The sequence below is a fragment of the Mesoplodon densirostris genome, chromosome 7 (assembly GCF_025265405.1).
Source record: "Mesoplodon densirostris isolate mMesDen1 chromosome 7, mMesDen1 primary haplotype, whole genome shotgun sequence".
In the NCBI taxonomy this organism is placed as follows: domain Eukaryota; kingdom Metazoa; phylum Chordata; class Mammalia; order Artiodactyla; family Ziphiidae; genus Mesoplodon; species Mesoplodon densirostris.
The window spans coordinates 6,748,981-6,776,814 of record NC_082667.1 but is presented as its reverse complement, the minus strand read 5'-3'; the positions used below and the strand labels follow the sequence as shown (position 1 = coordinate 6,776,814).

The following is a 27,834-nucleotide window of genomic DNA, read 5'->3' as shown; positions in this document are numbered from 1 at the left end:
AAAAAAAAAAAAAAGGGAGTCAATATAAAGAAAAGTGTTTGATAAACAACAGTACAAGGAAGAGGCGGGCCAGACACAGAAACCCCAAGACCAAGCGGGTGGGGCTGTAGGCTTAGTGAAGTCAGAAGCACCTGGGCCCAGATCCAGACCCTGCCAGCACTTGTGAACCGTCAGGACTGGGCTTCAGCTCTGTGGGTCTCAGCTTCCCAGAGTGGCCAGATCACCAAAAGCCAACCTGCTTGTCCAGCAGCTAAATGACCAATTTGCAGAATTACCGATTTTTTTTTCAAGTTGTATTTTACCTCTGGCTTGACATTTTATTTATTTTTTATTTTTATTTTTATTTATTTATTTATTTATTTTTGCGGTACGTGGGCCTCTCACTGTTGCGGCCTCTCCCATTGCAGAGCACAGGCTCCGGACGTGCAGGCTCAGCAGCCATGGCTCACGGGCCTAGCCGCTCCGCGGCATGTGGGATCTTCCCGGACTGGGGCACGAACCCGTGTCCCCTGCATTGGCAGGCAGAGACTCTCAATCACTGCGCCACCAGGGAAGCCCTGGCTTGACATTTTATAAGCAAACAGGCTGGTCAACCAACCCTTCCCCCACTTTTACTGCCCCAGCAACTGCCCACTCCCCCGAATCATGTCTCGCAGTCCTTACAACCACCCTCACTACTGCCTTTGCCCCCACCTGTGCCCCTTCCTCTATTTCAAAAAAAATACAAATAGGGCCCCCCCAGACGCTTTCTGGGGTTTCATGATATCAAAACCATTTTCATAATACTGCTGACACGTTATTTGCCTTTTCTACCCTCCGTTTCTGAGTACAGTGTTTGCCAGAGGCTGCATGACGTGCAATATTGCAACAGATGCAGCAGAAACATAAATGAGAATCCAGTTGTCTCCTATTAAGCCAGACATTCAGGAGATTTGCAAAAGAGTAAAATAGCCACTCTTCACTACTTAAAAGAAAAAAGTTGTTTTTCATAACATATATTATCTCTGTAAACACATAATGGGATTAGTGTTAATTTAAATAAATAGTAAGGGACTTCCCTGGTGGTGCAGTCGTTAAGAATCTGCCTGCCAATGCAGGGGACACGGGTTTGAGCCCTGGTCTGGGAAGCTCCCACATGCTGCGGAACAACTAAGCCCGTGCGCCACAACTACTGAGCCTGTGCTCTAGAGCCCGCGAGCCACAACTACTGAAGCCCGCGTGCCTATAGCCCATGCTTGGCAACAAGAGAAGCCACCTAAATGAGAAGCCCGCGCACCACAACAAAAAGTAGGCCCCGCTAGCCACAACTAGAGAAAGCCCGCGCACAGCAGCAAAGACCCAATGTAGCCAAAAAAAAAAAAAAAGCAAAATAGTCAAAACCAATTGAAAAGTGGGCAAAGGGCATGAGAATTTTACAGAAAATAACCCAGCTTTTAAACATCTAAAAGATGCAACTTCACTCATTAGAGAGATGAGAACACAACTCAAATGAGATACAATTTTTTCACCTATTAGATGGTAAAGATTAAAAATTTTGATAACACTATTGGTGGGAATTATTATTATCATCACACTGACAATAATGCAAATGGTTACAGCCTTTGTGGATGGTAATCAGTAATATCTATCAAAATTACAAGTGCTTATGCTTAGATATAATTCCACTTCCAGGAACTTAAACCATAGAAATAGCTGCACATACTAAAGAGATGAACAAGGACTTTTTTAGAGCATTGTTTTTGTTTGTAAATGTCCAACAATAAGAGACTGGTTAAACAAAATAAAAATACACCCAGAGAATTCCCTGGCAGTCCAGTGGTTAGGCCTCCACGCTTTCACTGCCGGGACCCAGGTTCAGTCCCTGGTTGGGTGACTAAGATCCTGCAAGCCGTGTGGCACAGCCAAAAAAAAAAAAACAAAACCAAAACCGAAAACACCCAGTGGGATACTAGATAGCAATCAAAAAGAATAAGGCAAATCTATGTGTATCGATGTGAAATGAACTTGAGGCAAGTTCATTGGGGAAAAAAAGAAAGGGGCAAAACAGGGGACAGCATGCTACTGCTGGTGTAGTTAAAGACATGTGTATAGACAACATATTCATGTGTGTTCATACATGCATAGGCTATCTCTGAAATCATTTTTACAATGGCCTACAGGCCTTACATAATCTAACCTGCCCCCTGGCACCTTGTCACAATCCCTCTGACTTATCCCTCTTTCCCCTTAGCTCTGCTCCACCTGCATCGGCCACCTTGCTTTTCTGGAACACCCCAGGCACCTGCCTGCCTTACGCTTCCCAATAGCTGGCAGGAACACTGTGGTCCCAGATGTCCATGGGGCTCACTTCCTCCCCTCCTTCAAGCCTCTGTTCAAATCTCCCCTTCCCAGTGAGGCCTACACAGACTACCCTAATAAAGCTACATCCTTCACACTTTATTTCCTCTTGCCCTTCTCTATTTTTTCTTTTTCCCACAGTACCTATCACCCTCTAACTTTCTATTATTCAATGTGCTTCGGTACTATGTTTATGGTCTACGGTCTGTTTCCCCCCAGTAGAATGTACACTCTACAAAGGGTAAGGGTCTTTGTTTTGTTCAGTGATAGAGACCAAGTATGAACACCTAGTAGGCGCTCAATAAATATTTGCTGAATAAGGGAATGAAAAGATACACAAGAAACTGGTAACAGCTGTTACCCACAAGGAGGAGAACTGAGGTACTGGAGGGAAGGATGGGAAGGAGACTTACTTTTCAGCGCATACCCTTGTGTACTTTGTACCACGTGCTTGTATTAACTGGTGAAAATTTAATGAGAAATTTTGGCTCTGCCAACAGTATGCCAGAACTGGAAGAAGTGACAACCTGGATCCAACTCCTTCACCTGACACAGGAAGGTCCAGATGCAGAGAAGTTAGGTAGTGTGCCCAAGGTTACACAGTCAGGATGTGGATTTAAACCCACATCTACTAACTCCAGAGCACTAGCTCTTAGCCCTTATGCCATAGAGTCTCTTGGCTTAGGGTTCTAATCAGCCAATCTAATGTATCGTGATAGAAATGCTAAGCTGAGGTGTTCCATAGGGGATGCTTTCCATCTGTCTAACATTTCCCATTACAATGAACTCCAAGGGACGGTCTCAGTTCTTCTGATACATGAGCTTTTGGCTGTGCTGTTCATGGCCTGACAGAAATGGGACTACTGGGCTTGTGGATTCTTTTATGAGAACTTCATGGTCAAAATAAAGTGCTAATTTCAGTCCCCTGGTAGTTGGAAGCACAGTTTTCCTGAACCCCGCACCCCCAGATATTTCTTCTTTCAAAGCAGTCAAGAGGTCTGGGTGAGCTGCTGGGTGTATGGGGGTGAGGGAGGGATCTGAGGACACTTGGCCTGGTCAAAGAGTAATGGGAGTATTCCCAGGGGCTATTAAAGGCTGGCTGCTGAGCTTCCTGGACAGGGCTGACTGATGGGAGGCCCTATTGGCCCGGACCAGGTGGCGGACCCGCCGCCACTGCTGCAGCCAGTAGAGCATCTCCACTTTGTCATGCTTCATCTTGTCCAGGTAGCGCCGCCCCTTGAAGGTCACTGGCTCACCAAAGACTAACTCGATCTCCTCCAGGAGGGGAACCAAAGGAGCCTCCACTAGACTGAGCCTCTTATGGAGATGGTTGCGGATCTGATTCTCCTCCAGGAAGCGACTCCGGCCCATGTCGGTCTTGTGGAAGAAGCGGTTAGGGTCGGAGGCTTGTTGCTCAAACCACTCCAGTCTCCCCAGCAATATCTCCCGCAGCTGAATGGGCTGCAAGGCCTGCTCCCAGGCACTCACCAGTGACGGCAGCTGCCTCAGGCGGGCATTGGAGCTGTACTTGATGGCCATGTCCAGCCGGTCTTTGTCAGGGACCTCAAGCATGGACCACAGCTGCTCCAGACGCTTCTGCAGGCTCAGGATTTTGTGAGAGTCTTCCAGGAGGCTGTTGTTTTTAGTTCCCAGCCTGTGCTCCAGCACCACGTCCCAATCCCACTCTCCTGGCACAAAGTTTGGCTCGTTGTCTTCTAGCAAGGGAGGTGGGTGCTGAATCTTTAGGGACTCTCTGACAGGGGCCACGATCTCCACAGGAACCTCCTCTTCATACATTTGGAAGATGACATGGAGGAAATCTGTCTCCTGGGTGGTGAGGTACTTGAAGTAGTCACCCACAGACAAAGTCGTTTTCCACCAGTTCAGCCATGAGGCCTTGTTTGACCACTTCTCCCAGCTTTTACTTGCTTGGAGTGATGTGAAGGAGGACATCTTATCAGGATTGGACTGTAAAGTGTTAGCTCTCAGGGAATAAAGTCCAGCCAGCTTGGTGTTGATGATACGATGCTGTTTTTCTTGACGTAGAAAGGCTGAGGATAGGAAGGCCGACCAGTCTTTATTGGCTGAAGGCTCAACCAGGGGCCCCTGGTCAAAAGAGAAGTGGTCATTAGAGACATGGCTCATCAGCTCCTTGTACACCTCCCTGATGCTACTGACAAAAGTGCAATCAGCATCCATTTCCTCGATAAGTTTGGGTTCCAGTTCACCAGCCAGGTGGTTGTATAGGACTCCGGCCCCCTCAACATGGAAGGAATCCAAAAAGTTTCTTGCTGAGACCTGTACAGCAGCTGCCTGGACCACCTGATTTCTTAGCTTCAAAGTAACAGTCACTGGCTGTGGTTCAAGTGGAGGGGATCTGGGGGACTGGAGGCTCCACTGCTCTGAGGCTTCCTTCTCCTCAAGGCCCTTCAACATTCTCTGCAGCTCTTCCATGTGATGTGCTGCAGCTGGGCGGTAGGTCAGGGCCCCCAAGAGTGGGGGCAGGCCCGAGTCCAGCAGTGGGTAGTGAGACCACCCCAATTGCATGTTCTTCATCCTCTGCTTCAGGTCCTCAGCCACAGTGTCCCCTTCCAGCTCTGGTTTGCTCTCTGCAACCAGGACCAGTGGGGTTAAGGGGCGAGGAGAGAATGGAGGAAGACCCAACTCATCTGCTAGTTTCCAGCCCTCACGCAGAGAGGGCATGGACTGGCCCCTCTGGAGCTGGGAGGAGAGGGGCAGGTGGGAGATGGGGGGAACCTGGATGGGGGGAGCCACAGAGGACCCAGGCAGTGAGGCAATCTGTGAACTGAAGTTGCTTTCTCCTCTCTTTTGCATGGTGGACAGCCAGCGGAGAGGCTTCTTCTTCTTCAGCTGGGGAATGGACTTCAATTCCTTCACTGGGTCCGGTTCAGGCTCACTGACAAATTCTCGCGGGCGGCTGAGTTGGATGAGGTAGTTCAGGCTGAAGTTGAAATATGGCACTTGGGCAAAGCCAGTGCTGTGATGCCATGGGATAGGGCAGAGCCTGAAAGCCCCAGTGGGGTCGAGGGGGCGCCGTCTGGGCACGCAGACTTGGACCTGCCCTTCCTTCAGCAGGGCGCGGAAGTCAGCGAGCAGGCCACGGTAGGCCTCGGGGCCGGTGAGGAAGACTGTGCAGTCCCTGGCGAGGCTGGCGGCCAACCGGGTGAGCGTGGCTGATTCGGTGAAGACAGCTGCGGGGGTCGACATGATCTTCTGAAGGTGCAGGTAGCGTACGAAGAGCTGCTCGCTGCTGAGCAGCACGTAGACCAGGAGCCGCTCCCGCAGCCTCTGATTGTTCAAGTGGCTCAGACCAGGTTCGGTGGGGGGCTCCTGCCAGCTGCACTTCAGCTCGTCCAGGATGACCTCGGTGAAACGGAGTCGTACCTTGCGAGGCGCGCGCGCCTCCAGCCCGCTGTTGGCCAGCCGCTCCGCTACCTGGCGGCAGAGCGACGCCACTGTCAGCCGTGAGAGCGGTAGAGGTAGCAGCATCGGGACCTCCTGCGGGAGGCGCTTCTGAGACTCTGTGCGCGTCGTCGTGCGGGAGAAGAGCGACAGCGGACGCAGCAACCGGTGGTAAAACCGCTGGAACTCGGGCTCGGGCTTATACGGCTCCATCTTAGACCAGGCGGCGCAGGCGGCGCAGGCGGCGCTGGCGGTTACTAAGGCAACGAGGGGCCGGATGGCCCAAGTGCGCCTGCGCAGCCCTTGCCCGCCACAGCGTGGACGTGGAGGGGGAAATGCAGAGCCTTGCGTGCACTCGCAGCGGGAGGCGGGGCAAGGAGTGGCTTCCGGGGCTCCGCCTCCCCCGACGCATCTCAGGGTTGGCGCTACAGGACCTGGACAGTTCGGGTTGTCCGGTGGTGACTGCGTCCGGGATGGCATCGGACTCGGGGGACCGCGGGACAGCCTGCACGGTGAGGGTCGAGGCCTCGTGTGGGAGCCTCGCATGGCAGAGAGCCTCGGCCCCTGGGGTGATCGTTAACTTGAGAATGGGGGAAAGAGCGGACACCTGGGTTGGGGCCTGGGGTCCAGGCTGGAATGTGAGAGTAGCAGGGCCCTTGGCGTTAATGTTGAGGGGTGTTGCTCCTGGAATGATCGTGAGTGATAATGAAGAAGGCGCTTGAGGAGGGGTCACGTGGGGCGTTACTCCAGGCCTTTGGGGTGGTCACAGGGGAGGTAGTGAAACAGGGTCACGCAAGAAGGTTCCCTAGCTCTCATCGGCCCGTCCTTGCAGCTGGAGTTCGCGGTGCAGATGACCTGTCAGAGCTGCGTGGACGCGGTGCGCACGTCCCTGCAAGGGATAGCAGGTAAGAACCAGATTAATTTTGCGCGCAGTCAGGAGGCCTCTGGGTGGGGCAGGCAAATGTCTTAGACCAACCCTACTCCCATGTACAGATGCAGAAATTGAGACCTGGAGAGAGGAAGGAATGTTCTGAGTCACACAGAGACCCAGAGGTGGAGTCTAGAGTGCAGGTCTCAGGCCTGCCCTGCCAGATTCTTCTACTGGCTCTAACTGCCTGCCCTTCTGGTGTCTTAAACCTCCAGTGCCTGGAGGGTGATGAGGTAGGCAGAGCGTAGTCCCCCCCTACAGGGGGTTTTCCCTGGAAAACAGGCAGTTCTTGCTTGAGAAACAAAATAATCTTGACAAAGCAAACAGCAGCCCTAGCCATGTTCCATCCTAGGCGGCCCTGATTCTTTTTTTTTTTTTTGTCTGCTTTAGGTCTTCATTGCTGCACTTTCTTTAGTTGCGGCGAGCGGGGGAAGAGCGCGGGCTTATTGCTGTGGCTTTTCTTGTTGCGGAGCACAGGCTCTAGGGCGCGGGCTTCAGTAGTTGTGGCACGTGGGCTCAGTAGTTGTGGCGCACAGGCTTAGTTGCTCCGTGGCATGTGGGATCTTCCCGGACCAAGGATTGAACCATGTCCCCTGCATTGGCAGGCAGATTCTTAACTACTGCGCCATCAGGGAAGTCCGGCCCTGATTCTTAAAAGCCAGCTAGCTGGTCTGGAGGTGACCGGCCACAATCAGAAAGATCTGAGAAGGCAGAACCACCAGCATGGCCGTGGGAACTGCCTGCCTTTGATTCTGTTAAATGTTTATCCAGTCATTCAAGTATAGACCAGACACTGGGGGCTTTTTCGGGAAAAGTGTTCACAAGTGTTTCAGGCACAGCCTCTGCCATCAGGTAACATGAGCACACAAGCATTGCGCTGGAAAGAGCAGTTCTTGGAGGAGCTGCCATGTGATGGCTTCTGAAACTGGGACATTGATGGCACTTGGCTCTGTATAAGGCAGCAGTGTGTCCTAGGTCTTCGGGGTGTGTGCTCTAGTGTCAGACTGTTTGGCTTCAGATCTCCCCTTTGCCACTTAATGGCACTAAGACCTCGTGCATGTTACTTTTTGTGTCTGTTTCTTCAGTGTTTAAATGGGCAAGGTAATGGAAGCTGCCCCAGAGGTTCATTGTGAAGAGTAAATGAGTGAATACATGTAAAAGCACTTTAGAAAGGTCTTTGGCATGTAGTGAGAGCTCACTAAACCTTAGGAATTATGAGAGGCAGGGCTTATAGGTGGTAAGCTGGTTGGGCAGAGGCATGAGGGGACAAATCTTTTTTTTTTGGCCGCACCGTGCGGCATGTGGGATCTTAGTTCCCCCACCAGGTATCGAAACTGTGCCCCCTGCAGTGGGTGTGCAGAGTCTTTTTTTTTGCAAGATTTTTTGTTTGTTTGTTTTGTTTTGTTTTGTTTTTTTATTTTGCGGTACGCGGGCCTCTCACTGTTGTGGCCTCTCCCGTTGCGGAGCACAGGCTCCGGACGCGCAGGCTCAGCAGCCATGGCTCACGGGCCCAGCCGCTCTGCGGCATGTGGGATCCTTCCGGACCGGGGCACGAACCCATGTCCCCTGCATTGGCAGGCGGACTCTCAACCACTGCGCCACCAGGGAAGCCCAGGAGCGCAGAGTCTTAACCACTGGACCGCCAGGGAAGTCCCTGATCTTTTTTAAGTTGTTCAAACTGGCTTATTTAGGGGTTCCATTTTCACTCCTCAATAGATTTTATGTATTTCTCATACGCTTCTTCACCCATTATTTCATCTAGTTCTGAGGTGTTCCCTGAATGTCATCTTGATCAGCCAACCATCTTCATGACAACATTTGTGGACAAGTCCTGGATTTTCTGCAAGAGCTTCATTCATTTCAGTTACTTCTCCTGATAGAGGAGACTAGGGTTCGCCAGCAGCTCTCACACTTTCCAAAGCACCAACCTCCTCTTGTTGGTTCAATTTTGTCCCAACTTGAGGCAGACTACAGTAAACAACATCTCCCAAAGCTTCCTATGCAAAATTGTTGATTCCCACTGTTCCAACACCATTTCCTTTTGTTAGCCTTTCATGTTTGCCCGTGAATTTATGTGTGGAGAGCAGAGTGGGCCTGGTGCGCAGAGGCCGGGCAGCGCCTGCCCTCAGCCCCCAGAGTGCTTGGTGCTGGCTTCCAGTGCCATGTTTGCGGAGGGGAACAGATCCTAAAGCTGGGTTTGCTTTGACTGTATGTTTGGGAATGAGGGGTGAGTGTCTGAGAAAACTGAGCCATTTCACTGAGAGTGGAATGTTCTGACCAAAGCTTTCCAAGGCTGTTGGACTCTACCTCCTGTAAAACATTCTTACTGGGAGAGCAGACAGCTGGACTTCTGTTGGACATAGGGCAGTTTTTAGCCCTCAGCAGGTTTCTTAGAGACCAGATAAAGACTTCTGGTGACTATGTTTTCTGGTCTGGGTAACTGGAAGCAGCTTGGCTTTCTCATGGGCTGGCCTCCCAGATGCAGAGAGGGAGACAGAAAGAGTGATTGGTTGACTTGCCCTCACCAGGAGGCCTGGGCTTTGGGAAGAAGGCTCTGCTCTCCTCCTAGGGGTAAGTGGGAGGACCTCCCAGCCCAAGGCTCACTTCCTTGAACTCTTATCACCCACCCTAGAGTCCCCTATGGCCTTATCTTTTCTCCCTCTCTGGGCTCTGCGCTAAACAGGTACTTACTACTGGCCTGGCCACCCTCCACACCAGCCAAACCGAACTGCTGCTCAGCTGGGGAGCCAGCCTTCTTGGTTCAGACTCAGGTCAAGAGTTCGGGAAGTGCAGTCACAAGGAGCTTCCCACTGGGGCCCTCCCACTTTCAGTGCAGAGAAGCAGCTCTTCTTAGGAGACCCCAGAGCAGCAACCTACCTGTGCCAAAGCCAGTCCATCAGAAAGTCTTGTCTGCTGTGTCTAAAACTCTTTATCTGTACTTTGGGCTTCACACCAAATCAGACCGCCTCACCTCTCCACGACCCACACGAGAACCTCACCTTTGGGCTCTCTGTTGCCCTTTCCGATAGCTTCTTCACATAGAAACCAGAGTGATTTTTTCCTTTTTTATTTTCAATTATTTTATTTTATTTTATTTTTTGGCTGCACTGCATGGCTCGTGGGATCTTAGTTCCCCAACCCGCTGGTCGAACCTGCACCCTTGGCAGTGAAAGCCTAACCACTGGACCGCCAGGAAATTGCTAAGAATGATTTTTTAAATCATACATCAGATGTTGTCACTGCTCTGCTTAAAATCCTGTAAAAGTCATAATATTTAAGAGCTTCCCATAGGCCAGGCACTGTTCTAAGTGCTATATGTGAGATAACTCGTTTAGGCCTTCAGTAGCCCGCTGAAGTAGGTCGTATTGTTATCTGTATTTGCAGATGAAGAAACTGAAAAGAAAACAGAAAGGTTGAGTAAGCTAAGGCCACACAGCTAGTAGGTGGCTGACTCAGAATTTCAACTCCAGAGCCCACACCCTCAACCACTGTACTCTGTGGCCTCTCCCAATGGCCTCCCCTTGCATTAAAATTAAATTCCAGGTTCTTTCCTGTTGCCTGCAGGGCTTCGTTTCATTGGTCTCCACTTACAACTTTGTATCTTATCATTCTCTTTACTCCAGCTCCAGCCACTTGGGCCTTTCTCTTCCTAGAACACATAGATGTTGTTCCTGCCTCAGGGTCTTTGCCCAAACTGTACCCTCTGCTGGAATGCTCTTCCCTGACTGCATTCAGGCCTTTGCTTAAAGGCTCAGAGAGACATTCCTTCACCAGCCTAAGTGGCTCACCCCCCAGTTGTTCCCCAATGCCTGTTTCATTGCGCACACTTTGCACTATCTGAATTTCCCTGTGCATGTGTTTGATATCCATATTCCTGTGCTGGAGCACATGCTGCTTTATGGGGCAGAGACATCACCTGACTTGTTCCCTGCTGCATCCCTACTGCCCGGAACGGGGCGCATGATAGGCACTTAGTGTACATTTGTTAAATGAATGAATAGGCAAGTGAATCCCTCACACTGCATGCTTATTTGAGTTCTGGGAGCCTCAGACAATCAGTCCTTTGGGGCCCAGTCCTTCTTCCTGTGGGGCAAGGGGACCAAGCATCAGCTCTGGAGTTGGACAGGCTGCCTTCTGAGCTTTGATATCTCGAGCCAGTTGAGAAGCCCTCCAGCCTCATTTCTTCACTTGCCAGAGGAGGACAGTATCACTGTCCTGATGTGTGTAAAGCTGAGCACACAGCTCTTGGCATTCCCTAGAGGCTCAGAGTTCCCTGCTGTCCTCCCTACCACTTTGGCATCCAGAGTCACCTCTGGGTGGACCTGGAGCTCCAAGACTTCACGCTAGGTGGCCCAGGATGAGACATTGTGTTAAGTAACAGGCGGTTGGGTTATTTGGGGGTTTTTTTTCTGGCAGAATTGCCAGGTACTTGCCCGGGAGGAGATGGGTGTGTCTGTCTGATTTCTGTTTACAAATTCGGCCCCTCCCCCAACAGTGTCACCGATGGGGCAGGGGATCTGTAGAAGCAAGACTGCGGGACCCTTTGTAACCACAGGCCGAACAGACCTGCCTCTCGGGTGCTACCTCCTGCCAGTACCATCTCCCCGTTTTGCCTCGAGTTGGAAGGAATCTGAACAGCTGAGGTTCCTTGTGTGTGCCTCAGGGATTGTTACTCCCGTCTCTGCCTGATGGTTAATCCAGGTGTAGTCTTGATTCTCCCGCAGCCCGTGAGCTTCCTGCGGACTAGGACTGGTGCTTTCTCTGACCCTGGCCTCCTCCAGGCCCAGCACACATTTGTTGAACGAATACAGGGCGGGGGTGGCGGTGGGTGGGGGAATCAAGGATGAAGGGAATGCAGACAGTCAGTGCAGCCTTCAGTTCACACAGCATTGCTCAGCAGAGGGACATGCCTCGCTTAACCTATGTCTTCTGGGCTGCCCAGGGCTCCCGGCTCCCATGGGCTCTACCCTGCCAGAGCAACAGACACACTTACTAAGATCAGAGCAGAATGGTTGTAAGCTCCACAGGTGGGATCATCCCTCACAGTTCCCAGCCATCCCCCGTGCTCTGGCTCAGGATTCAAGAATTCTCTTAAAAGGTTTGTGAGCCCTGAACATCTGAATGAAAGAGAAGCCCCTTCTCGTCCTTCTTTGAGGTGGCTCGATGGCCCTCAAAACTGAGCATGTATCAGAATCGTCCCGCAGTTTGTGTATACACCAGGGTGACTTCAGGGATTTGGAGGGCAGTTGAGACCCTCTGACTTTTGAACCTGACCCTTGTGGACCACACAGAGCTCCTGCCCACACAGAGGATTGTAATCGGTGCAGCATGAGTTACATGGGAGAAGTGGGAACTGCCACAGGAGGATGGAGGAGTGGACGCCAAGCCAGCCTGGAGGCTGGAGCTGCTTCTCAGGGTGAGCAGTATTCAGGTGAAGTGCTCGGGCTCTGGAGCTAGGCTGCCTGGGATGAGTTCCAGTCCCACCATTCACTACAACATGACTTGGAGCAAGTTGCTTAACTTCTCTGTGCCTCAGTTTTCTCATCTGTAAAGTGGGGATAATAGTGCCCAACTCACAGGGTTACTGCATTAATACAGGTAAAGTACGAAAAAGCCCACAGTGCATGTTCAGTAAATGTTAGCTTTCAGGATAGTGGTGATAGCCCCCTCTTTTTTATGTGTGCCAGCTTTACTGAAATATTCATATATCATAAAATTCATCCATTAAAGTATACAGTTCAGTGGTTTTTAGTATATTCACAGAGTTGTGCAACCATTACCACTATCAATTTTCTATTTCATCACCTCATGAAGAAATTGTACCTTTCAGCTATCACCCTCCTACTCCCCTACCCACTAATCTACTTTCTGTCTCTATAGATTTACCTATTCTGGGCAATTCATCCAGAATGACATCATCTAATATGTGCTCTTTGTGACTGGTTTTGGTTTTTTTTGTTTGTTTGTTTGTTTTTGCGGTACGTGGGCCTCTCACTGTTGTGGCCTCTCCCGTTGCGGAGCACAGGCTCCGGACGCGCAGTCTCAGCGGCCATGGCTCACGGGCCCAGCTGCTCCACGGCATGTGGGATCTTCCCGGACCAGGGCACGAACCCATGTCCCCTGCATCGGCAGGCGGACTCTCAACCACTGCGCCACCAGGGAAGCCCTACCATAATGTTTTTAAGGTTCATCCACGTTGTAGCATGTATCAGTGCTTAATTCCTTTTTATGGCTGAATAATATTCCATTGTATGGGTACACATTTTGTTTATCCACTCATCATTTGATGGGCTTCTGGGTTTTCACCTTTTGACTATCATGAGTAATGTGGCTATTGATAGCTCACTTTTATACATACACTTTTTTATTGTTAAATTTTTAAAAATTGAAGTATAGTTGATTTACAATGTTGTGCTGAAACATTTTTAAAAGAACCATCTATGTTTCAAAAGTTATAAATAATGCCTGGCATGAAATAAGAATTCACAACACTCCCAGGGGCAAGATGGCGTTATCCCCACTTTATTCATAAAGAAACAAACTCAGAGAGGTTAAGGGCCTTACACAGCTAGAAGGAAGCTTCAGAGCCTGCCTCTGACCATAGGAAGGTTGGTTAAGATGGGGATGGGGAATGGCCTCCTGATTCTCTCTTCCCTGCTCCCAGCACAGGGGTGCCAGCCCTCTGCTACCCACTGTCCCCTGTCTTCTCCCAGGTGTCCAGAGTGTGGAGGTGCAGTTGGAGAACCAGATGGTCCTGATACAGACCACCCTGCCCAGCCAGGAGGTGCAGGCCCTTCTTGAAGGCACTGGGAGGCAGGCGGTACTCAAGGGCATGGGCAGTGGCTTGTTCCGTGAGTAACCTTGGCCTTGGCCTCTCTGGGAGGGAGGTGGCCTGGGTGTGGTACAGATCCAACCATGGCCTTTGGGGGCTTGGGTTGGCGTGGCTTTAGGGACCCCACGAAGTTATAGGGGGCTCTCTCCATGCCATTTCCAAGTTGATAAATGGGTGGGGCTGGGTGAGGTGGCGAGCCAGCCCTGGTGTCTAATACCTTACAGAGAATCTGGGGGCAGCAGTGGCCATTCTCGGGGGGCCTGGCCCTGTGCAGGGAGTGGTGCACTTCCTGCAGCTGACCCCTGAGCGCTGCCTCATCGAGGGGACCATTGACGGCCTGCAGCCTGGGCTGCATGGACTGCATGTCCATGAGTTCGGAGACCTCACAAGGAACTGCAACAGGTGAGTCCTCTGTAACCTCCCTGTAGCATCCTTATTGCCCCAGTTGTGCACCCACTTAAGTGCAGGGGGCTGTGTTCAGCTTTTTACACACTCTTTCACATTTGGTCCTCACAAGTACCCTGGGAGGCATATACCCAAAGGCTCAGTCTACAGAGAAAACCGAGGCTCAAAAAGGTTAAATGACTTGTCAAAGACCCTAGAGCATGTAAATGGTAGAGTGGGGATTTGAACCAAAATCTGACCTAGACGCTCCTGCTCATAGCCACCTTACTGCCTCCAAGATGGAAGGTGACTCCTGGACACGGGAGGGTCAGGTCTCCATGTCATGGTGTTTGTCATGCTGTCATGTTGTTTGCTCATCTGTGTCTCTCCTGGAAGCTTCTTGAGGGCAGGTCCCATGACTGATTCTTCTTAGTGCCCTCAGCCCAGAGCCTGGCACAGAGTGGGCCTGTGTGTTGAATGAGTGGATGAATGAATAAGTGAGTGAATGAATAAATGAAACAAATGTAAAGTAAGAGGATGGATCACCTGGCCTGTGAGCTGTTGTTTCACTGCCCACCTGCTATCTTTCCTTCTTAGCTGTGGGGACCACTTTAACCCTGATGGAATGTCTCATGGGGGTCCCCAGGACTCTGACCGGGTAAGTGAAAGCCCAGAATCCTAACCACTAGCCACCAGGGAACTCCCCGACCAGGTAAGTATTCTTTTTGGGCTGAGAGAGAACCCAAGGTCTCAGAGGCAGGGCAGGCAGCTCTTGGGGCTTGAAAGTATGATTCCTTTTTGTTGGGGTCTTTTTCCCTCACTTTTTTGGTTCCATTTAGAAACATTTATTGACACTTTCTGTGCTGAAGGCCTGCTCCCTAAGTTGGTTGCAGTGCAGTGAGAGAATCCTTGCAGGAGCCTGCAGGAGGCCCTGGGAGCCCAGAGCAAGCTCCTGATCCAGCCCGAGGGGTACATGCAATGGGAGAAAGCTTCCTGGAGAAGGTCATGGTGTGGAAGTTAAAGGTTTTACCTAAAGTAAAAAGGCCGTCCCAGAAATTCCCTGGTGGTCCAGTGGTTAAGACTCCTCACTTCCACTGCAGAGGACACGGGTTCTGTCCCTCATCAGGGAAGTTCCGCATGCCTCATGGTGTGTTCAAAAAAAAAACAAAAACAAAAGGCTGTCCCTGACACTGCAGCTCCTGGCCCTGGAGTTTAATTTTACAACAGAGAATTGTTTCCCCATCGGCAGTGAGTCACGTGCTGCCTTAATGATTCTTGCCTTATCTGAGTACTACTTGTTCTGTTAGTTACTCAATGTTTTGATTTAAATTGACTGATTTTTTCCCCTTAGGTAAATTTAGTTATTTTTAACATTTTAATCTATCACTGAAGGTTTCAAACAAGTTCTAAAGTGGAGAAACTAGAGTCCCGAACCCCCATGTCCCTGTCACCCAGTTACCAACTCGTGGCCAGTCCTGCTTCATCTACACCCCTGGCCCTTCTCCACCATTATTTTGAAGAAAATCAAGACATCATTCATGTAATTAAGGTAGATTTATTTTTAACAAGAAACTTGATATGGCCACAGAAAATAGGAAACCAGTACTTCTAGCCCCAAGAGGAGGATCATTGTGAAAATAAATCAATGCAGACCTAAAAAGTGTCATTAGACTCCTGCTAGGGACTACAGCCTGCTTTATCTTTGTCAGAGTGATTAGTGAATGTCAGAGAGGCGTTAAAGACGTTTTAACACCAAGCTGAAATTTTGTCCTGGATGTCGTGCCAGGAGGACGGCCTCCTCTCTCAGTGATGGGATGTTTCCTAATGCCCTGTCCACACACACCTGATTCCGTCTCCTCCACCTGCGGCGCTATGTGTTCCCCTCCTCAGGGATTCAGAGGGGATCATGCCTCTGAGCCACACACCAGGCCACTTGCTCCTCCGCCCAGTCCTGGAAACGCCTCCCCCTCCTTTATCTTCTTACCGCAAAAGGCCCCAACACCAGCACAGCAAAAAGTGCCAGGTGTAAGCAGCAGATGTCGTAAAGGAAAACAAGATAAAGCAGAAGTGGCTCTTCTTGCTGCTTGCTCCACAGCCCCATCACACAGCCCCACCCACCCGTGTGCAGGGGAGGGCAAACAAATGAAAACGTGGTGTGTGTTTCTTAATTCATGTAAATGATTTTTGTTTCTTTGGACTTTTGACAGCTCTGTCACATATCTAATGATCAAAGTTTTTACTCCTCGCCCCCCGCCGCCTGGGGAGTGGGGGAAACCTTTCTGTTGGGGCCATTGCATAGCGACATACTTACGTTCTGTGTGTCAGTTATCTATTGCCGAGAGTCAAATTACTCCAAACTTAGGGTTTTTTCGGGTTTTTTTTTTGCGGTACGTGGGCCTCTCACTCTTGTGGCCTCTCCCATTGCGGAGCACAGGCTCCGGACGCACAGGCTCAGCGGCCATGGCTCACGGGCCCAGCCGCTCCGCAGCATGTGGGATCTTCTTGGACTGGGGCACAAACCCGTGTCCCCTGCATCGGCAGGCGGACTCTCAACCACTGTGCCACCAGGGAAGCCCTTTGGGGTTTTTTTTGGCCGAGCTGCTTGGCTTGTGCGGATATTAGCTCTCCAACTAGGGATCGAACCCACAGAAGTGAAAGCGCCAAGTCCTAACCACTGGACCACCAGGGAACCCCCAGGTTTAAAACAATAAGCATTTGTCATCTCACAGTTTCTCTGGGGTAGGAATTTGGGTACAGCTTAGCTGGGGGCCTCTGTCTTCGGGTCTCTCAAGGCTCGATGTGGGGAGGACCTGCTTCCACACGAGCTCATGTTGCTGTTGGCCGGCCTCAGGGCCTCCCTGGCTGTTGGCCAGAGACATCAGTCCTTTGCCAGGTGGGCCTCTCCCTAGGCCAGTGCACAGCACAGCAGCTGGCTGCCGTCAGAGCAAGTGAGTGAGAGAGAAGGCATCCAAGACAGAAGCCACACTCCTTTTGTAACCTAAGCTTGGAGGTGACGCCAGGTCCAGCCCACCCTCGTGGTGGAGCACACAGGGTGTGAATCCAGGGGGTGCATCTTAGAGGCCGTCTTCCTCATTGAAGAGTGCTGAGCAGTAATCAGGCAGGTGAAGAAGGGAGAGTGGGAATGGAGGCTCAACAGGGGATGCCCCGTAGACAAAGCCCTGGAGGCTTGAACCAGCAAGATGGAGGTCTGGGAACTGGCAGCCCTGTGCCTCTTAGGAAGTGGAGTTTCTGAAGGGCAAAAGACCACCTCGTGACCTGTGCCTTGGCCTGGGCCCCTCTCGGGGCAGGGCATCTGAAGGGGCTGGAGCCAGCTGCGATGTTGTACCTGAGCCCTTGGTATAGGCAGAGGAAGACTTGAGCAAGAGCTACGTGTCCAAGCAGCCATGATGACTGACACGTTCCTTTTGGATTTCAGCGTCTGGTTTTGTCCAGACAGAAGTGACTTCAGTGTGGGGATTTATGTCCAAGCCTGGTTGTCCCTTTGCACATCTCCTAACTGGTTTCTAAGCTTCCTTCCCTTCTCTCCCCATCCACCTCCAGTCCTTTCCCTTCATGCACGGTATTAGAGGAATTGGTCCAAAGCATGGAGTGACCGACCAGGTCACACCCCTGCCTGAAACCTTTCTTGGCTCCCCAGTACCCAAGGGTACAGATCTCACGTGGCTACTTGGTGTGACATTCAGTGCCACCTGGCCCAGTTCCACCCTCCGTGTGCAGGGGAGGGACTAGAAAGCCTGCGTCTCCTGACCCTCTGCTGCCGGATCATGCCTCTGAGCCACACGCCAGGCCACGTGCTCCAACGCCCAGTCCTGGAAACGCCTCCCCCTCCTTTATCTTCCTATCACAAAAGGCCCCAACACCCGGCACAACAAAAAGTGCCAGGTGTGAGCAACAGATGTCCTAAAGGAAAACAAGATAAAACAGAAGTGGCTCTTCTTGCTGCTTGCTCCTCAGCTCCATCACACAGTGACATGCTTTGTGACCCTGCTTTGCAGCAAGGCCATGTGTACCAGCCCATGTTGGCTCAGGCTCTTACTTCTGCCCAAGTGTCAGGTTGGGGGCAATTTATTTGCACAGACAGACATGGGTCTCTGTGACTCACCAGTAGGGCCTTGTCACCAGGAAACGCACTCACTGTTGTCCTAACCCTGTGTTTTGTAATCACTAGTCTGTCCCACGTCTGTCTCCTCACCATGCTCTCTGAACCCCTTGAGGGAGGTTGACCACATAGACACCATCACGTCCCACCCTGCCTGGCAGAGGGTGTCTAATGTAGGCAGAGCTCAGTAGCTGTGTTAGGACATTTAAAAATATATTTATTTATTTATTTGGCTGCACCGGGTCTTAGTTGTGGCGTGCGGGATCTTTTTAGTTGCGGCGTGCGGAATCTTTAGTTGCGACATGCAGGATCTAGTTCCCTGACCAGGGATCAAAGCCGGGCCTCCTGCATTGGGAGCGCAGAGTCTTAGCCACTGGACCAGCAGGGAAGTCCCAGGACATTTTTATTACCTTCAAGGGAGAAGGTGGGCAGAACCAGGTCTTGGGGCAGGAGACGCCCTTTGCCCCTGTTTTTCTTCTTTTCCTGGAGGCCGGACGTCAGGGAAAGGATGCTGGCTGTCTCTGATGGTCAAGAAGCCAAGCTTGGCCAACTTAAGCCCAGGGGAGCTGCAGACTACCAGGGGCTCACAGAGTCATCGGGAGGCTGGAGAAGTGGGCTTGGAAAGAAGCAGGAACCAGGCTAGATTCTGAGGCTTGGATGCAGACTGGGCAGCAGCCTTGTAGGAGAAGCAGCCTGGTCTAGTGACATGACTTCCTAGGGAGGGGGTCACTGGCCATTTTCAGCGTGCTGTCATTCAGTGTACCCAGGATTTTAGTTCCAGGGAGAGAGAGTCCAGTTGCCTTCCTTGTGTCCTGGGCCATCCCTTCATCCTACCAGACTGGACCCGTAGGAGGACACTGGTACTTTGAGGAAGGAGAACCAGATGCTGGGAAGCCAGAAGTTAGCAGCCATGTCCCACGTGCCCTTTCCCCCCGGGTCTCATTGCAGCACCGCGGAGACCTAGGGAACATCCACGCTGAAGCTGATGGCCGAGCCGTCTTCAGGATAGAGGATGAGAGGCTGAAGGTGAGGTGGAAAAGAAGGCGGGGACCTTTCCTAACAGGTCCACTGTCTGAGGTCTTTGTCTCCCCTCAAAGGTGTGTGATGTGATTGGCCGAAGCCTGGTCGTCGATGAGGGAGAAGACGACCTGGGCCAGGGTGGCCATCCCTTGTCCAAGATCACAGGGAACTCAGGAGAGAGGTGAGTGCTGTGCCTGCAGTGCCCGCGGAGACCGGGAGGGGCCAGGCAGGTGCTCATCTCAACCCCACTGCTCTTCCTCAGGTTGGCCTGTGGCATCATCGCACGCTCTGCTGGCCTTTTCCAGAACCCCAAGCAGATCTGCTCCTGCGACGGGCTCACCATCTGGGAGGAGCGAGGCCGGCCCATCGCTGGCAACGGGCGAAAGCAGCCCGCCAGTCCCCCCGCCCACCTCTGAGCACAGCCTCAGCCTCGGGTCTGTCACTGTCCTCCCTGCTGAGCACTTCCAGAGGGAGGCCCTGCTCACCCAGTCCTAGGAGAACTAGTGTGTGGGGTGTGTCGGGGTTGCTGTGATCTTCCCTTGGCAAATTAAAGTTTTATTTTCATATGGAACTTGGTGTTTTGTCCATGTCCTGTTGTCCCTTAATGGGCTTAATAACCACAGTCCCTCTGCCTCTCTCCTCCCTGTCGAGGGCCACCTCTTGGCTTTAGAGGCAAAGAAAACTGGATTCAAAGCTACACAGTTCCTGAGGGCTGTATCTTCTCCTCAGGGTCAGAGTGAAGGACCATAGCAGACATATTTCTGTTTGTGGCCTGTCCCCCTCCCTTCACTATGGCCAGTTGGAACCAAAATGGACACCTGACCCACACAGGGCCTTGCTTTCCCAGAGAAATCAAAGTGGATCCAGCTTTAGGTTCTCCCTGGGGTTGGATCGGTAACATGGGAATGTGGGAACTGTGGGTGGGCCTCTTCTCCCTGCATTATGGACCGAGTATCAGAAAAAGCCCATCGGCTGAGGAGGAAGAATGAGGCAGATATACAGGGAGAACCTAAGAGTCTCGGGAGAATGCCAGATGCTCCGGAGTCCGCACTCCGGGCCTTTCCTGAGGCCAGCGACCTCCTGACCTGGGAGTCAAGAGACCATCCCCCCACCAATGCATCATCACCCACTTTCTAAAAAAAATTAATGTGGCTTGAGTTGATTTCCTTACTCGCAAGTAAAAGACTCTTAATTAATCAAGTAAATAAAGTGTTTGGCACAGGGTATGTTAAGGGAGCAGTGCCTGTGATTCTGAGGCCAAATGCGGCCCCTGGAGGCAGACCCAGCCAGTCTCCCCTCTCACAGGGATGGCCAATGTCCAAGGACATCGAATTCCTTGGGGAATTGGGGCCGGGAATTCTGGGGCTTCGCAATCATCTGTGGTGCCCCCTGCCCCCACTGGACTGTGCCATGCTTGCTCATCCATGACGAAGCTGCTTTTGTGACATGGTAGGCTGGCAGAGTGCAAACTTTGCCCCTTACACTGCCCGCTTGGAACAATGTGGGTGGTTTTACAGCCAGCTGGCCTTGGCTTAGATGCACCTGGCTCTGCGCCCATTCCCCAGGCCCTGTCTGTTTCCCTCTCAAGACTGCTGGCTCTGCCTCTAGCTCTGCTCTTTCTCGCCAAACCTATGCTGGTTGCTTTCCAGCTCCCCTTGGTTCCTGGGGAACCAAGTCTTTTTAAGCCTGGGGCCCAGGCTGTGTTTCTCCACCTCAGAATCATTGCAGGAACTCCCCTTGGACTCTGCTCACAGCCAACTCCTGACCTCCTCTCACTTTCATTCTGGAATTCTAGCTGGATTTAACCCATTTATGGCTAAACCGCTCTCCATCCCCTGCCACTCTTTTTCTACTCCTAAGGGATCAGTATCCCCATTAACTTTTCTCTCTTCTAAACTCTTGGCCGTGTGGTTTTCAAACTTCGTTTTTTTTTGTTTTTTTTTTGCTGTATGCGGGCCTCTCACTGTTGTGGCCTCTCCCGTTGCGGAGCACAGGCTCCGGATGCGCAGGCCCAGCGGCCATGGCTCACGGGCCCAGCCGCTCCGCGGCATATGGGATCCTCCCAGACCAGGGCACGAACCCGTATCCCCTGCATCGGCAGGCGGACTCTCAACCACTGCGCCACCAGGGAGGCCCCAAACTTCGTTTTTAAATCACAGAACACTGTTCAAATACCTTGAAACCCTATCTGTAAAGCAGAAGAGGAACTACAGCCAAAGATGCTTAGCTCTGACTAAGCTTCCCAAAAGCTCTGGGGCTTCAGGGAGCACAGGTGGAAAATCTTTGCCAAATTCAGGCATTTTCGTGTTATCTCTCAACTTCTGCCATGTCCACCAACCATCTGTACTATCACTTACCAAATACTATTCTTTAAATTAATTCACTTTTAAACTTACTTAAAAAGGAAAATTTAGGGCTTCCCTGGTGGCACAGTGGTTGAGAGTCCGCCTGCTGATGCAGGGGACACGGGTTCGTGCCCCGGTCTGAGAAGATCCCACATGCCGTGGAGCGGCTGGGCCCGTGAGCCATGGCCACTGAGCCTGTGCGTCCGGAGCCTGTGCTCCACAACGGGAGAGGCCAGAGCAGTGAGATGCCCGCGTACTGCAAAAAAAAAAAAAAGGAAAATTTAATCATATTAGCTAACACCTGTATAATGATGATTAAGTGCCAGACTCTATTCTGAACCCTTCACATGCAGTAATTCATTGAATTCTCATGACAATACTACAAGGTAGGTTCTGTTTGTTTGTTTTTTTCTTGGCCACGCCACGTGGCTCCTGGGATCTTCGTTGGCAGTGAAAGCTCGAGTCCTAACTACTGGACTGCCAGGGAATTCCCAGTAGGTTCTGTTATTATCTTATGTTACAGATGAGAAAAGTGGAACACAGGGTGATTATGTAACTTGCCCAAGATTACACAGCTAGTTACTTGGCCAAGTCTAGATTCAGACCCAGGTGGTCTGGTTCTAAGTCTATATTGGTTCTCAATGTAACATATGGAAAGCAAGAGTCATTTGCCATAAGTAGAAGTTTGCAGGGACTTCCCTGGCGGTCCGGTGGTTAAGACTTGGTGCTTCCACTGCAGGGGGCAGGGGTTCGATCCCCGGTCGGGGAACTAAGATCCCACAAGCCGTGCGGCTCGGCCAAAAAAAAAAGAAAAAAAACTGTTCTACCACAAATTGCTCAAAATCATGTGTAACTCCAAGGATTTTTGCACTGTGTCTCAGGGAACCCAGATACTTTCTTTTGCCCCCTGTTCTCTCAGCTGCCATTTAGCCTCTTTCCTCTGCCACAGCTGCTTTCTCAGTGGCTCCCAGCACCCAGCCTCATAATCCATGTCTTGGGGACCGCCTATCTCTTCTGCCCTCTTCGCCCTGGGGTTTTCACCTTCTGGCATTGCATTCTCAGTTCTGCCTGGGGTTCCACATTGTGGGTTTGTAGAGCAGCTCCTTTTTCCCAAGCAGGAGATCTCCCCAGCTGAATCCTGGTAGAGGGGCCCAGTTGGAGTCACTCTTCAGAGCCGTGGCAGAGCCTCGGCTCAAGGACTCCTGGCCACAGGTGGGGTCCTTGGAAGAGGTGGGGGCCATTATGCGAAGGTAAGTGAAATTCTGGCTTCTGAAAACCCTTCTCTCTGTTCCTCCTCTGTCTTCTCTGCTTTTCTACAACCAGTGGCTCTCAAGTGGGGGCCCTTGTCACCCCTCGACCAGCGGCTTGAGCAACACCTGGAAACGTTTGAAATCCAAGTTCTGGAGCTTCACTCCAGACTTACTGAATCAGATACTTGGTGAGTGAAGCCTAGGAATCTGTTTTAAAAGCCTTTGGGGGGGGGTGGGGAGGGATAAACTGGGAGGTTGGGATTGACATATACACACGACTATATATAAAATAGATAACTAATAAGGACCTACTGTAGAGCACAGGGAACTCTACTCAGTGCTCTGTCATGACCTATATGGGAAAAGAATCTAAAAGAGTGGATATATGTATATGTATAACTGATTCACTTTGCTGTACAGCAGAAACTAATGCAACATTGTAAATTAAGTGTACTCCAATAAAAAAAAAAAAAGCCTTGTAGGTGATTTTGAGGCACACTAAAGTTTGAGAACTACTAGTCTTATGTTTTAAAACTGGTTAGGGGGACTTCCCTGGCGATGCAGTGGTTAAGAATCCACCTGCCAATGCAGGGGACACAGGTTCGAGCCCCGGTCTGGGAAGATCCCACATGCCGAGGAGCAACTAAGTCCATGCGCCACAACTACTGAGCCCGTGTGCCACAACTGCTGAAGCCCGCGCGCCTACAGCCCATGCTCTGCAACAAGAGAAGCCACCGTAGTGAGAAGCCCGCACACCGCAACGAAGAGTAGCCCCCGCTCGCCACAACCAGAGAAAGCCGGTGGGCAGCAATGAAGACCCAACGTGGCCAAAAAAAAAAAAAAACTAGTTAAGGACTTCCCTGGTGGTCCAGTGGTTAAGACTCCAGGCTTCCACTTCAGGGGGCACAAGTTCATTCCCTGGTTGGGGAACTAAGATCCCCCAAGCTGCGGGGCACGGCCAAAAAACAAAACAAAAAAAAACAACAAAAAAACTGGAGCTATGTGTTATAGGAATAGAGTCAGGACTATCCTCCGGCCCCCAAAATCTTCCCCTCTAATTTAAATACATATATGTCACCTACTTCCAAAAAGGACTTGAGGTATCTTAGCCAGAGAGAGAGAGAGAGAGAGAGGAGATTATACCTAAAAACCCTGGTGATGGAAAGCACCATAACAGAGAGAAGGTGGAGCTTTAAGGCCAAGAGGAAAGTGCTCTGGGTTCCCTTGGTCTAATTGCCTAATAATACCGCTAAAAATTTCACCAGGAGAGAATCCTGTCACCGTGTCTATGATGCATTTTAGTGGTATTGGTGCACCTGAAGAGACTGTGATTACTTCTTTTTTTTAAGTTATTGTGATAGGCTCATAATGCCTCCCCTACCACGCACAAATTATCAGGTCCTAATCTCTGGAAGCTGTAAATATTACCTTATCTGGGAAAAAGGGTCTTGGCAGATATGATTGAGTTAAAGATTTTTAGATGAGATTATCCTGGATTACCTGGATGGGCCCTAAATGCAAGCGCAGGTATTCTTACAAGAAGAAGGCCCAGGAGGTCCCCCCCAACCCCCGGCACCACGGGGCATACGGGATCTTAATTCCCTGACCAGGGATCGAAACTGTGTCCCCTGCAGTGGAAGCATGGAGTCTTAACCACTGGACCGCCAGGGAAGTCCGGAAAGAAGTTTAGTGATGTTGACCTTGGAGACTAGAGTGACACGGCCACAAGCCTAGGGATGCCAGCAGCCACCAGAAGCTAGCTGGTAGGGACGGTTTCTCTCTTAGAGTCTCTGAAGGGCACAAGGCCCTGCTGACATGTTAATTTCAGCCCAGTGCTACTAATTTGGACTTCTAGCCTCCAGAACTGTGAGAGAATAACTTTCTGTTTGTTTTTTTGTTTTACAACTTTATTGGAGTATAATTGCTTCACAATGGTGTATTAGTTTCTGCTTTATTTTCTGTTGTTTTAAGCCACCCAGTTTTTTGGTGATCCGTCACAGCAGCCACAGGAAACTAATACAGTTACTATTCAATTGTATTAAAGTAACATACTTAAAGCCTAGCTTTCCTTAAGGCTTTAACTTTACAACGTTTATTGTTCTATCTATAAATCTAGTAAGATAAGAGTTATTATCTTTACCTTTTCTTTGACAAACTCTGGTTGGCTACATTGGACTCCTTTAAATAATCATACCCATCTGCAACTTAAATTCCTTCAAACTTTAAAGAATTGTATTTGTATACTTAATATGTTTAATTTTCATAAATACCACAGATCCCTAGCCTAAATGTAAACTTCTCAACATATTTCCTAAGTCTTTTTTTCTTTTAAAGATATTCTATTATGTGGGTCCCTATCCTTTTTTTAAAAAATAAATTTATTTACTTACTGACTTTTGGCTGCTTTAGGTCTTCATTGCTGCATGCAGGCTTTCTCTAGTTGCGGCAAGCGGGAGCTACCCTTCGCTGCAGTGCGCAGGCTTCCCATTGCAGTGGCTTCTCTCTCGTTGCTGAGCATGAGCTCTAGGTACATGGGCTTCAGTAGTTGTGGCTCACGGGCTTAGTTGCTCCATGGCATGTGGGATCTTCCCGGACCAGGGCTTGAACCTGTGTCCCCTGCATTGACAGATTCTTAACCATTGCACCATCAGGGAAGTCTCTCTGTTAAGTCTTATAAATACATTGAAACTATTCTACGACTGTTTACAAACTTAAAAAAAATGACACATTTTAGCTAAAAATCGTGACCCTAAAGTCAATTTTTGAAAGTGCTTTATTTTGAAATTATTTTAGATTAACAAAAAAAGGTGCGATGTGGATAAATCTTGAAAACATTAAGCTAAGTGAAAGAAGCCAGACATGTGAGCCATATATTTGTATTGTTCCATTTATATAAAATGTCTTGAATAGGCAAATCAAGAGCCAGAAAAATTAGTGGTCACCAGGGTATGGGTGAAGGGGAGAATGGGGAATGACAGCTAATAAGTATAGGGTTTCTTTTTGGGGGTGATTAAAATGTTCTGGAATTAGATAGTGTGATGATGGTTGCACCACCCTGTGAATATACTAAAACCACTGAGTTATACACTAAAGGGGTGAATTCTATGTTGTATGAATTATATCTCTTTTTTGTTGGCTGCGCTGCATGGCTTGTGGGATCTTAGTTCACTGAGCAGGGATTGAACCCTGGCCCTCAGCAGTGAAAGCGTGGAGCCCTAACCACTGGGCCGCCAGAGAATTCCCTATATCTCAATATTAAAAAATCATTTACATTAAAAAAGCAGTAGAGGGCTTCCCTGGTGGTGCAGTGGTTAAGAATCCGCCTGCCAATGCAGGGAACACGGGTTCGAGCCCTGGTCCGGGAAGATCCCACGTGCCACGGAGCAACTGAGCCCGTGTGCCACAACTACTGAAGCCCGCACGCCTAGAGCCCGTGCTCCGCAACAAGAGAAGCCACCGCGATGAGAATCCAGCTCACCGCAGCAAAGAGTAGCCCTTGCTTGCCGCAACTAGAGAAAGCCTGCGCATGGCAATGAAGACCCAATGCAAAAAAAAATAAAGTGCTTTGAAAATTAATAAATTTTTATTTATTTTAGTTTTTAAATTTTATTTATTTATTTATTTATTTTTGGCTGCGTTGGGTCTTCGTTGCTGCACGCGGGCTTTCTCTAGTTGGGGCGAGTGGGGGCTACTCTTCGTTGCGGTGCCCGGGCTTCTCATTGTGGTGGCTTCTCTTGTTGCGGAGCACAGGCTCTAGGCATGCGGGCTTCAGCAGTTGTGGCATGTGGGCTCAGTAGCTGTGGTTCATAGGCTCTAGAGCACAGGCTAAGTAGCTGTGGCGCATGGGCTCAGTTGCTCCATGCCATATGGGATCTTCCCAGACCAGGGATCGAACCCGTCTCCCCTGCATTGGCAGGCGGATTCTTAACCACTGCGCCACCAGGGAAGTCCTAAATTTTGATTTTTATCTAAGTAACATAAGCACACAACTTAAAAAGTCAAATAGGGCCTCCCTGGTGGCGCAGTGGTTAAGAGTCCGCCTGCCGATGCAGGGGATACGGGTTCGTGCCCCGGTCTGGGAGGATCCCATATGCCGCGGAGCGGCTGGGCCCGTGAGCCATGGCCGCTGGGCCTGCGCATCCGGAGCCTGTGCTCCGCAACGGGAGAGGCCACAACAGTGAGAGGCCCGCATACCGCAAAAAGAAAAAAAAAAAAAAAAAAGTCAAATAGTACTACTATGCTTATAATGAAAAAGAGCAATTTCTGTCCCATCTCTTCCCAAATCCACTTTCTAGAGGTAACAGATTTCAACTCCTTTAGCCATTTCTTCTGGAATTTACCTCCATATGTTTAGACAACATGACTATTGCTTTTTTAAATTTTATTTATTTATTTATTTATTTATTTATTTATATTTTTGGCTGCATTGGGTCTTCGTTGTTGCACGCGAGCTTTCTCTAGTTGCGGTGCGCGGGGGCTACTCTTCGTTGCGGTGTGCGGGCTTCTCTTATTGCGGAGCACGGGCTTTAGGCACGCAGACTTCAGTAGTTGTGGCATGTGGGTTCAGTAATTGTGGCTTGTGGGCTCTAGAGCGCAGGCTCAGTAGTTGTGGCACATGGGCTTAGTTGCTCCGTGGCATGTGGGATCTTCCCGGACCAGGGATCGAACCTGTGTCCCCTGCATTGGCAGGCTGATTCTTAATCTGCGCTACCAGGGAAGTCCCAACTGTATTGCTTTCTCTTTTTTAAGGTGTGAAACTGATCTTTTTAAAGATATTTATTTATTTATTTATTTGGTTGTGCTGGGTTTTATTTGCAGCAGGCGGGCTCCTTAGTTGCGGCATGCAAACTCTTAGTCGCGGCATGCATGTGTGATCTAGTTCCCTGTCGAGGGATTCAACCCGGGCCCCCTGCATTGGGAGCACGAAGTCCCACCCAACCACTGTGTTTTTTTTTTTTTTGGCTGCGTTGGGTCTTCATTGCTTCACGCTGGCTTTCTCTAGTTGCGGTGAGCGGGGGTTACTCTTGGTTGCCATGCTTGGGCTTCTCATTGCGGTGGCTTCTCTTGTCGCGGAGCATGGGCTCTTGGTGTGCTGGCTCAGTAGTTGTAGCATGTGGGCTCAGTAGCTGTGGCGCACAGGCTTAGTTGCTCCATGGCATGTGGGATCTTCCTGGCAGGGCTTGAGCCCATGTCCC

General features: G+C 50.3%; 2 protein-coding genes across 3 annotated transcripts; one reads left to right on the top strand and one right to left on the bottom strand.

Annotated features, from left to right (window-relative positions):
• Positions 1–3,305: 3,305 nt before the first annotated feature.
• Positions 3,306–5,974, bottom strand: CCDC87 (coiled-coil domain containing 87). The gene has a single exon (XM_060104350.1). It carries the CDS (start codon positions 5,971–5,973, stop codon positions 3,394–3,396), a length of 2,580 nt encoding a protein of 859 aa, XP_059960333.1. The 5' UTR covers position 5,974; the 3' UTR covers positions 3,306–3,393.
• A 183-nt stretch (positions 5,975–6,157) lies between these two features.
• Positions 6,158–19,615, top strand: CCS (copper chaperone for superoxide dismutase). 2 transcript variants are annotated; one of them, XM_060104170.1, is made up of 8 exons: positions 6,158–6,272; positions 6,593–6,665; positions 13,402–13,539; positions 13,745–13,922; positions 14,502–14,562; positions 18,973–19,050; positions 19,122–19,225; positions 19,307–19,615. In XM_060104170.1, the coding sequence occupies exons 1-8, from the start codon at positions 6,234–6,236 to the stop codon at positions 19,458–19,460; spliced, it is 825 nt and encodes a 274-aa protein (XP_059960153.1). In that variant the 5' UTR covers positions 6,158–6,233; the 3' UTR covers positions 19,461–19,615. The 2 variants fall into 2 exon arrangements, with proteins under 2 accessions (XP_059960153.1, XP_059960154.1); XM_060104171.1 differs by lacking the exons at positions 6,158–6,272; positions 6,593–6,665 and adding exons at positions 10,859–11,389; positions 11,980–12,104.
• The last annotated feature ends 8,219 nt before the right edge of the window (positions 19,616–27,834 follow it).